At 41.5% G+C, this 12,272-nt stretch overlaps 1 protein-coding gene across 7 annotated transcripts in view; it reads left to right on the top strand.

Moving 5' to 3' along the window:
• The window catches only part of ARHGEF33 (Rho guanine nucleotide exchange factor 33), a 192,395-nt gene that overhangs the window by 176,572 nt on the left and 3,551 nt on the right, over positions 1 to 12,272 (top strand). For all 7 annotated transcript variants that reach the window (XM_077282987.1, XM_077282982.1, XM_077282981.1 and 4 more), the window contains 2 exons: positions 8,558 to 9,311; positions 11,450 to 11,583. In XM_077282987.1, the coding sequence (XP_077139102.1) occupies positions 8,558 to 9,311; positions 11,450 to 11,583 (888 nt within the window). The remainder of the gene's footprint in view (positions 1 to 8,557; positions 9,312 to 11,449; positions 11,584 to 12,272) is intronic.

The raw sequence follows: 12,272 nt of genomic DNA, 5'->3' as shown, positions 1-12,272 counted from the left end.
AGCTCACCGACAGTCACAGGTGCACGGAACTTTGTCTTGACTGGACGTGGAATAACCAAGAAAGAAAAAAAAAGGCTTCAGCTCCTTAAAAATTCCAGTTTTTATTTATCCATTATTAAAATCAGTATGATGGGCGTAAAAAATTCTTGGATCAAATGGACGCACACATAAGGGGAAAGAGTCTAGCAACTTGTTTCGATCTTAAAATCTATTTTAAGATCGAAACCTTGGTTGATGAAATCCAACTTGTGGTTGTTGTTTAACACCTTTCTGACATGTGCCCTAATAGTACGCACATGTTGGATTCCCCCTGTTTGGTGCGGGTTCTGGCGCTGAGCCTGCACCTTTCCGGGCACATGACAGCTGATCTATACAGCTGACATGTGCCCGCAAGAGCCACGGGTGGAATCGTGATCCACCTGTGACTGTTAACTAGTTAAATGCGGCTGTCAATCTCTGACAGCAGTATTTAACTCACGCTTACAGGAAGCACATCACTAATCCCACCCATCGGTGACTACGTCACATGATTGCAGGTCACCGATGTGTCGCAATGACAATCAGTGGTCTGTAGCAGACCTCTGTGGTTGTCATTGCGAAATTGCTATGAGTGCCCCCCTCGTGGTCGGCACTCATAGCAAGTGAATATTTCTGCTGCACACAGGTGATCTGATAATTGCCTGTATGTAGCAGAAGCGATCAAAGTATTGCAGCTTCTAGTCTCCCATGGAGACTATTAAATCAGGCAGAAATTAAAAAGAAAAAGGTTTTTAAAAATATATAAAAAATATAAAGTTCAAATCGCCCCCCTTTCGGCCCATTCAAAAAACAATTAAAAACATATCTACTATATAATTGTCTAAGGGTCACTTCCGTCTTTCTGTCTGTCCTTCTGTTTGTCTTTCTGTCACGGATATTCATTGGTCACGGCCTCTATCTGTCATGGAATCCAAGTCGCTGATTGGTCCCACCAGCTGCCTGTCATGGCTGCCGCGACAAATCAGCGACGGCCACAGTCCGATTAGTCCCTCCCTACTCCCCTGCAGTCAGTGCCCGGCGCCCGCTCCATACTCCCTGCAGTCACCGCTCACACAGGGTTAATGCCAGTGGTAACGGACCGCATTATGCCGCGGGTAACACACTCCGTTACTGTCGCTATTAACCTGTGTGACCAAGTTTTTACTATTGATGCTGCCCATGCAGCGTCAATAGTAAAAACATCTAATGTTAAAAATAATAAAAAAATAAAAAATCATTATATACTCACCTTCCACCGTCTTTCCTGCTTCTCACGACGCTCCGGTGACCGCTCCATGCAAGCTGCAGGTTCCGGTGGCAAGGATGGTCTGCGAGAAAGACCTGCCATGACGTCACGGTCCTGTGACCGCGACGTCATCACAGGTCCTGCGCGCCTGCACGAGAAGGAGGTGACAGGACTACAAGGGGCCCTCGGAAGGTGAGTATATGTTTATTTTTTATTTTTTAACCTGTGACATACGTGGCTGGGCAATATACTACGTGACTGGCCAATATACTACGTGGCTGGGCAATATACTACGTGGCTGGACAATATACTACGTGGCTCTGTGCTGTATACTACGTCGTTGTACAATATACTACGTAACTGGGCAATATACGTGGCTGGGCAATATACTATGTGGCTGAGCAATATACTACGTGGGCTGGGCAATATACTAAATGGGCTGTGCAATATACTACGTGGACATGCATATTCTAGAATACCCGATACGTTAGAATCGGGCCACCATCTAGTATACACATATTTTGGTATTGCCGAGTTCAGAATTGCCTGATCTATCAATATAAAAAAATAATTAACCCGACTGCTAAATGGCATAAGGAAAAAAAAAATTAAAAACGCAAGAATTACGCTTTTTTGGTCGCCAAGTGATCAAAACATTACATCTACACCAAAATTGTATCAATAAAAACTGCAGCTTGGCGCGCAAAAAATAAGCTCTCATCCAGCCCCAGATCACGAAAAATGGAGACACTATCGATCTTGATAAATGGCTCCATTTTTTTTTTTTTTTTTACAAATTTTGGATTTTTTTCACCACTTAAAAAAGAACCTATACATGTTTGGTATCTGTGAATTCATAATGACAGGTCAGTTTTAGCATTTAGTGAACATGGTAAAAAAATAAATAAAACAAAACAAAAAACAACAACTGTGGAATTGTACTTTTTTTGCAATTTCACCACACTTGGAATCTTTTTTTCCTGTTTTTCAGGACACGATATGTTAAAACCAATGGTGGTGTTCAAAAGTACAACTTGTCCTGCAAAAAAAAAAGCTCTCAGATGGCCATATTGACAGAAAAAAAAAAAGTTTTGGCTCTGGGAAGAAGGGGAGAGAGAAATAAAAACGCAAAAATGGAAAATAGCCTGGGGTTAATCTTTATTTGTAGTTTTCAATTAATGAGATTCTCCTGCTCCGGGGTGGCCTGTGGGGTGTCTTCACATGGTGCTCTGCTTACATATTCATCTGCATGGCTTCTGACAGGTCACTGATCCCTCAGTGACCTGCCCCCTGTTTTACATACTGAATATAATACAGTCTGTTTAGAAAAACAAAATTTATAATCATCATGCAGGTGCCGGCGGTGGCGCATGTGCTGTAGCATGATTGGATCTATAATATCCATATTTTATTTTATTTAGTGACAAATTTTTTGAGATTTTTTTTTTCCTCAAAATGGCACCAGCCGCGTCTGAGCAGTAACATAATTTGAACCGCGATAGATGCTACTGTGCAGGCACCACCAGCGGTGCCATTTTGCTAGAGGATAAAAAAATTGTCCCCACCAAGATGGCGCCTGTGGCACCCTTGCAGTGGCATTTATCGGATCCAACGCCATCTTGGTGGAGACAAATTATTTTTCCTCTAGCAAAATGGCACCACTGATGGTGCCTGCACAGTAGCATCTATCATGTTCTGAATTATGCTACTGTGCAGCCATTTTGAAGAAGAAATGTTTTTTCTCAACAAATTTATATCACTACATGTTCACAGATCGACCAGAAGAAGAATCCAATTTCACCTGTCAGAAGTGTAGACTAGTGGCCCTTTTAGAAGAAAAGGTGCGAGGTCTGGAAGAAAGAATAGCAACTTTGAAACTCATCAAAGAGAATGAAGACTTCCTAGACAGAACAGAAGCATCTCTACTGGTCATAGAAGGTGAAAAAAGTGTCAGAGAACCTCCAAAAGCAGATGAGTGGAAGCATGTGACCAAAAGAAGCAAGAAGACCATGGAGAAATCACCAACCGCACAACTGAAGAACCGATATCAAATCTTTGTAGAGGATGAAGATGGCACACCTAAGGATGAAGCAATACCAGCAAGCAAAAAAGAAAAGGGCACACAGCAACAAGTGACAGCAAAAAGTACAGCCAAGAAGCAACGAAGAGTAGTGGTGGTGGGAGACTCACTACTGAGAGGCACAGAATCAGCCATCTGCAGACCGGACATAACCGCAAGAGAAGTATGCTGCCTTCCAGGTGCGATGATCAAGGATGTGACCGATAGGATACCAAAGCTCTTCAGCTCCAAGGACGTCCACCCATTTCTGCTGATACATGTTGGCACCAATGACACGGCAAGGAAGGACCTACCGACAATCTGCAAGGACTTTGAAGAGTTGGGGAAGAAAGTAAAGGAACTGGATGCACAGGTAGTTTTTTCTTCTATCCTTCCAGTAGACGGGCATGGCACCAGGAGATGGAACAGGATCCTTGATGCGAACAACTGGCTAAGACGGTGGTGCAGACAACAAGGATTCGGATTCCTGGACCACGGTGTGAATTACTTGTACGATGGACTCCTCGCCAGAGACGGACTACACCTCAACAAACCTGGGAAACACACATTCGCCAGAAGACTCGCTACACTCATCAGGAGGGCGTTAAACTAGAAGTAGAGGGGACGGGAAGAAAAACATTAGACTTGAACAAAGAAGACCCAGGAAAACATACTCAGAAGGGAGGTAAGAACATTTCTAAAACAATCCACAGCGAGGAGATTGGAACAAAACAAAATCCTCTAAACTGCATGCTCGCAAACGCCAGAAGCCTGACAAACAAGATGGAAGAACTAGAAGCAGAAATATCTACAGGTAACTTTGACATAGTGGGAATAACCGAGACATGGTTAGATGAAAGCTATGACTGGGCAGTTAACTTACAGGGTTACAGTCTGTTTAGAAAGGATTGTAAAAATCGGAGAGGAGGAGGGGTTTGTCTCTATGTAAAGTCTTGTCTAAAGTCCACTTTAAGGGAGGATATTAGCGAAGGGAATGAGAATGTCGAGTCCATATGGGTCGAAATTCATGGAGGGAAAAATGGTAACAAAATTCTCATTGGGGTCTGTTACAAACCCCCAAATATAACAGAAATCATGGAAAGTCTACTTCTAAAGCAGATAGATGAAGCTGCAACCCATAATGAGGTCCTGGTTATGGGGGACTTTAACTACCCGGATATTAACTGGGAAACAGAAACCTGTGAAACCCATAAAGGCAACAGGTTTCTGCTAATAACCAAGAAAAATTATCTTTCACAATTGGTGCAGAATCCAACCAGAGGAGCAGCACTTTTAGACCTAATACTATCTAATAGACCTGACAGAATAACAAATCTGCAGGTGGTCGGGCATCTAGGAAATAGCGACCACAATATTGTACAGTATCACTTGTCCTTCGCTAGGGGGACTTGTCAGGGAGTCACAAAAACACTGAACTTTAGGAAGGCAAAGTTTGACCAGCTTAGAGATGCCCTTAATCTGGTAGACTGGGACAATATCCTCAGAAATAAGAATACAGATAATAAATGGAAAATGTTTAAGAACATCCTAAATAGGCACTGTAAGCGGTTTATACCTTGTGGGAATAAAAGGACTAGAAATAGGAAAAACCCAATGTGGCTAAACAAAGAAGTAAGACAGGCAATTAACAGTAAAAAGAAAGCATTTGCACTACTAAAGCAGGATGGCACCATTGAAGCTCTAAAAAACTATAGGGAGAAAAATACTTTATCTAAAAAACTAACTAAAGCTGCCAAAAAGGAAACAGAGAAGCACATTGCTAAGGAGAGTAAAACTAATCCCAAACTGTTCTTCAACTATATCAATAGTAAAAGAATAAAAACTGAAAATGTAGGCCCCTTAAAAAATAGTGAGGAAAGAATGGTTGTAGATGACGAGGAAAAAGCTAACATATTAAACACCTTCTTCTCCACGGTATTCACGGTGGAAAATGAAATGCTAGGTGAAATCCCAAGAAACCATGAAAACCCTATATTAAGGGTCACCAATCTAACCCAAGAAGAGGTGCGAAACCGGCTAAATAAGATTAAAATAGATAAATCTCCGGGTCCGGATGGCATACACCCACGAGTACTAAGAGAACTAAGTAATGTAATAGATAAACCATTATTTCTTATTTTTAGGGACTCTATAGCGACGGGGTCTGTTCCGCAGGACTGGCGCATAGCAAATGTGGTGCCAATATTCAAAAAGGGCTCTAAAAGTGAACCTGGAAATTATAGGCCAGTAAGTCTAACCTCTACTGTTGGTAAAATATTTGAAGGGTTTCTGAAGGATGTTATTCTGGATTATCTCAATGAGAATAACTGTTTAACTCCATATCAGCATGGGTTTATGAGAAATCGCTCCTGTCAAACCAATCTAATCAGTTTTTATGAGGAGGTAAGCTATAGGCTAGACCACGGTGAGTCATTGGACGTGGTATATCTTGATTTTTCCAAAGCATTTGATACCGTGCCGCACAAGAGGTTGGTACACAAAATGAGAATGCTTGGTCTGGGGGAAAATGTGTGTAAATGGGTTAGTAACTGGCTTAGTGATAGAAAGCAGAGGGTGGTTATAAATGGTATAGTCTCTAACTGGGTCGCTGTGACCAGTGGGGTACCGCAGGGGTCGGTATTGGGACCTGTTCTCTTCAACATATTCATTAATGATCTGGTAGAAGGTTTACACAGTAAAATATTGATATTTGCAGATGATACAAAACTATGTAAAGCAGTTAATACAAGAGAAGATAGTATTCTGCTACAGATGGATCTGGATAAGTTGGAAACTTGGGCTGAAAGGTGGCAGATGAGGTTTAACAATGATAAATGTAAGGTTATACACATGGGAAGAAGGAATCAATATCACCATTACACACTGAACGGGAAACCACTGGGTAAATCTGACAGGGAGAAGGACTTGGGGATCCTAGTTAATGATAAACTTACCTGGAGCAGCCAGTGCCAGGCAGCAGCTGCCAAGGCAAACAGGATCATGGGGTGCATTAAAAGAGGTCTGGATACACATGATGAGAGCATTATACTGCCTCTGTACAAATCCCTAGTTAGACCGCACATGGAGTACTGTGTCCAGTTTTGGGCACCGGTGCTCAAGAAGGATATAATGGAACTAGAGAGAGTACAAAGGAGGGCAACAAAATTAATAAAGGGGATGGGAGAACTACAATACCCAGATAGATTAGCGAAATTAGGATTATTTAGTCTAGAAAAAAGACGACTGAGGGGCGATCTAATAACCATGTATAAATATATAAGGGGACAATACAAATATCTTGCTGAGGATCTGTTTATACCAAGGAAGGTGACGGGCACAAGGGGGCATTCTTTGCGTCTGGAGGAGAGAAGGTTTTTCCACCAAAATAGAAGAGGATTCTTTACTGTTAGGGCAGTGAGAATCTGGAATTGCTTGCCTGAGGAGGTGGTGATGGCGAACTCAGTTGAGGGGTTCAAGAGAGGCCTGGATGTCTTCCTGGAGCAGAACAATATTGTATCATACAATTATTAGGTTCTGTAGAAGGACGTAGATCTGGGGATTTATTATGATGGAATATAGGCTGGACTGGATGGACAAATGTCTTTTTTCGGCCTTACTAACTATGTAACTATGTAACTATGTAAATAAAATGAATATATGGATATTATAGATCCGATCATGCTACTGCGCAGGCGCCGCCGTCACCTGCATGATGAATGTAATTTTTTTTTTCAAAACAATAAGATATACAATATGTAAAATAAGGGGCAGGTCAGTGAGGGATCAGTGATCTGTCATAAGCATAACAGATGAATATATAATCAGAGCATCATGTACTCAGTATAACGGCGCTGACCTGACATTGTGTGTAGGTTATTGTGCACAATCCTGCTGACAGGTTCACTTTAAAGGGTACAAGCTTATTATATGTAGGGGGCTTGTGAAATGTTATATTATCCATCTATTATATAGCTAACATCTTTCTATTATCTCTCTATATCTTTATATCATATTGCTTTATTAGTTTTGTAAGCTAGCTTTAATTTACATAGAGCATTATAAAAAGAAGAAAAAGTGTTCCAGCTTCTGGTAAAATTGTCAGAGTAATCTTTATTCCATCCAAAAACAATTAAAAAAATGGTGGACAGGAACAAGAGCAAGTGACGCCTTTCGAACACGTTTGTTCTTTATCAAGCTTAGCACACGGATTGCATTCGCATGTCATACAGATGCTAGGTAAGGAAACAATTGCACATCTCCATTGCACGCGTATGACATACGGAGTGGCATATGCATGACACGCACATGACACGTGACCAAGTTTTTAGGATGAACATTGGAGCGATTTTTAATACGCTGATGTGAGGGAACCCTAAATCACAGAAGGCATTACTCTGATCTATTCTTTGGATCATACTCACCCATTAAACTCAGTGCATGTGTGTTATAAAAATGGATGGCATGCAGACACCATCTGGTTTTAAAAATCCTAAAGATAGGGCATCAATATAATTTGCCCCGAGAACCCCTTTAATCTTTAATAAGATAAGTACCGTACATACAGTATCTCCTTGCAGATCTCTCTCTTATATTCTTTGTTATACCCAACAAACAAAACATTTAAAGCTGATTTTTAAACGAAGACACTTATCAGCTGCCCGGGGGTTACGTGATAAATGTTTGATTGCTGGGGATTCCACTGCTGGGACCTCCACCTACCATGGGGTAAGGACCCTGATTTCTGGCTCCATCTTACTATGCTGGTTATGTCTATATGTGCTGTACTCCGCCATCGTACTCCGCCATCTCTGTCAGTCCTGTAGACACTGAATGGAGTGACAGCTAACATACTGCTCATTTACTCCCAAACAAAGTGAGGAGTAATATTCTCATGATTGCTGGCGGTTCCAGTTTTGGGCTCCATAATAAACAGATATTTATCTCTTATTCTGTGGATGGTTGATAAAAGTCTTGGGCAGGAAAACACCTGTGAAGAGGACCTGTTACTGGGTCAAAAGTGGACAGTTTTTGCTCTTATTTTATTCCCGCTGCTTCCCTGAGTATGTTGTATTTTTATTTAAATAAAAATAATAATGGAATATTCAGGGGAGCAGTGGGAATAAAGTAAGATAAAAACTGTCCACTATTGACCCAGGGACAGATCCCCTTTAAGTTTTCAGGTTTATATCATACACACTGTAATTGAAGCAGTTATTCATGTTTATATTTTTAAGGCATCTAGTTCCTCATATGAAGAAGAGCAGACAGACTCCGCTGGACACCATCCAACCATTAAAGGCATCTGATTGGGAAGTTGAGGGAAAGAAGCATGAAAGGCCCGAGAACATCACAGCACCAATGACATTCATTGGGAGCGATCAAGAGGCAAATTCCATCCCTCTACAGTCTATCCCTGAAATGGAATATGAAAGTAATTCTGTGGATGCAATGCTTGATGTTGAAAGATCGATGAGAACTTCATCCAATATTCTACCTGAAGGAAACTTTGCCCGCAACTATGAAGAATTTGAATATGGTGGTGAAATAATAGGAATTTCTACTCCATATGAAGAAGAAACCTTCCCTAATAGGACTCTTTATGAGTCATGTTCAGCAGGGTCCTCAGAGTCCAGCCTTGATATTTGTTTTTTAAGGCCAATCAATTTCACACTTGAGTCCAACCGAACAGACCGTTCTCATCAACCGTTGGCCAGGAGTTGTATGTCACCGGTGAGCAACAGTAGTTACAGACACGAAGGTATTCATGCAAAAAACAAGCAACTGAGCCGATCACTCAAGGAGTTCCCTCGAAATCATGAGACCGTGACTACCAGGTTGTACAGCACCAGAAGTACCCATGCCAATAGAATGCAGTTCAAGCAGGATCGAGGTATCCAATCTCATGGTCTGTCAGCTTCAACCCGCAACTCCCACAGGCCCTTCTACATTTCACAGAGACCACAGGTGGAAAGTAGGTCTTTACTAGAGGTGAGTGATTTCATGACTTAGTAATTTTGAGAACATTTAGACAGATTTATTATTAGTTTTAAACCTAGACTTAAAAATAGACCAAGCTGTCGAATTGATACACTAAATTGTTCATAGTGGCACAAACTAGACTAGGTGGGCAGAAGATGCACCAAATGTATCATTGTGGTACCATCCAGATTGGGCAGGCAGACGATGCATTATATGTACTGAAGTGGCTAGATGTGGGTCATCTTGTTGGACTTATCAGGCATTTTTCTCTTCCTTACAAATGGCTTACTTTAGACCAATATCCTGTGAATTCGTTTTTGGAACAAGTAGGCACATTTGACCCATGTCGCTCTTCTCCAAGCAACACCATCTTCTCTATACAGACACTAAACTATTAAAAGGATAAAAGGACCAAAGTAAATACTAACAATAACTATGCACATAATGGCTAGGTGCTGCTAATATCATTCATTTTTCCGCATCAATGCTGCATCTGTTTTTTACCAGTTATAATAAGTAAAGAAGCTTCCAGATTTTATCTACTATGTGGAATACACATGATGTGACACCAGGGCCGGACTGGCCATTTGGCAATTCTGGCAAATGCCAGAAGGGCCTGTCTAGTCGTGGGCTGCCTTGTGTGCTACGTTGTTAACAGAATCAATGTTCCCAAGGCACCCATACTGTTAAGAGTTGTGACGGAGTACAAAGCCGGTCACTCCGTCACTTGCCTCAGCATGCCGTGGGTATAATTAGAAATATTGGTCTTGTAGTAAATCTTCCTTTCCTCCATCCAGGGTAATATTAGTAATATATCTCATCTGGTTCATGGGGACAGGGACACCATGGGCCTGTGTGATTTCAAATGCCAGGGCTGAATTTCAGCCCCAGTCCGTACCTGTGTGACACAGTGTTTTGTAAGAACTTTACATCTTCTACTCCATTATCATAGTACAGTCTAATATGTAATGGGGGTTTTCCCAAAATCCCAAGTAATCCCTTCTCCTTCATTGTCTATGGAACTGCTAGAGAAAGCAGAGTACAGCGCCCTGCTATATCTGGCAGTCCCAAGAACAGTGAATGAAGTGGTGGTCAGGGATGCGGACTGATTCATTTATGATCAGGCTCTGCAGAATCCCTTTCTTGGAATCACTGAGGGTCACAAGAGTTGGACCCCCAGCCATCAGCAAGTTATTCACAATCCTATGGAAAGGAGGTAACTGGCAATATTTAGAAAACCCCTTTGAGATTCAACAAGGCGTGCTCACTCACATATTCTAGCGGAACAAATCTTACAGTTCTTTTTCACATGAGTTTTGAGTTAAGCTTTATCATAGGTGAAACTCTGTGGACTATTCTCAACCTTCACAATTATAAAACTAATACAAACTATTTTTTTTATGTCACATACAGTTCTACTTTTATCCATGGGATGTCGTTGGCATTCAGCTCAGCTTTGAATAAGGTAGAGCTGCAATGCCAGACAGCCAATAAAGTAGAGTTTCTGCAAAACAAGGCCAATCCTATTTATCTTAGAATATTAGATAACTAGAAATCATAGTCTGTGTTAAGTGTTTGTTCAAGGGCTATATGTAAATGAGAAAGTGATTATGTATTTTTAAAGAGAATCTATCACCAGGTTTTTGCTTTGTTAGCTGAAAGAAGCATGATGTAGGAGAAGAGACCCTGATTCCAGTGATTTATCACTTACTGGGTTGCTTGCTGTAGGTTTGATAAAATCACTGTTTATACTGCTGTGGATCTACCAGTATTCTGAATGCTGAGCTTTGTATAACCCAGCCCACACCACTGATTGGCAGCTTTCTTTGTACTCTGTGCATAGGCAGAAAGCTACCAGTCAGTGGTGGGGGCAGGGTTCACAAAGGAGTAAGTCTATATGGCATCAGAATTAGTCCTCTAGTGATAATCTCTTGATGATAAAACACTGTTTTATTGAAATAGCAACAAGCAGCTTAGTAAGTATCACATCACTGGAATTCACTTCACCCTGGGTCATGCTTTTCTTAGAATAAATAGCAAAAACCTGAGATTCTTTTTAATTGTGATGCTGAATAACAGTTCATTTTAAATCTTATTACTAGAACTGAAATCACAATAGTTAACCTGTCATCTACTTTTCTCGTAAGGATATCCACATGGATGGAAATGCAAGATTTTACCATAAGGACGAAACGGAGCAAACATCTTTCAGTGACCATCATCCTAGATCAGACCAGAAGGGTGGCTTCAGAAGCTCATTCCGAAAACTGTTTAAAAAGAAGTGAGTACAACCAAGGCTCTATATGTCCAATGTGAAATGTGACGAATGTCCACAATTGTTCCAATTTCCTAAATATTAGCACACAGACAACAGAAAAAAATATAATATAATAGTATACTTATGACAGCTAAATACTACAATGCCCTCATATGGGGTCTTGGGTGGGAGTAGAAGATACTTCCTTTACTTTGGTTCCAGGTACTATGGGTGAACCTGTCACCCCAAAAATGGCCTATAAACTAAGCCCACCAGCATCAGGGGCTTATCTACAGCATTCTGTAATGCTGTAGATAAGCCCCCGATGTATCCTGAAAGATAAGAAAAACAGGTTAGATTATACTCACCCAGGGGCGTTCCGCACCGATTGGCGTCGCGGGTCCGGCGCATCCCATCTTCTTACGATGACGTCCTCTTCTTGTCTTCTTGCCGTGGCTCCGGCACAGGCGTACTTTGTCTTCCCTGTTGGAGGGCAGAGCAAAGTACTGCAGTGCGCAGGCGCCGGGAAAGGTCAGAGAGGCCCAGCACCTGCTCATCAGGGCAAATCAGTACACCTGTGCAGGAGCCGTGGCAGAAAGCAAAGAAGAGGACGACATCGCATTACAAAATGCTGTAGATAAGCCCCTGATGGCGGTGGCCTTAGTTTATAGGCCATTTTTGGGGTGACATATTAACAGCTTCTCTGCTCTGGA

Source organism: Ranitomeya variabilis, chromosome 2 (genome assembly GCF_051348905.1).
Source record: "Ranitomeya variabilis isolate aRanVar5 chromosome 2, aRanVar5.hap1, whole genome shotgun sequence".
NCBI classification, from domain to species: Eukaryota; Metazoa; Chordata; class Amphibia; order Anura; family Dendrobatidae; genus Ranitomeya; species Ranitomeya variabilis.
This window is presented reverse-complemented; position numbering and strand designations above follow the sequence as displayed.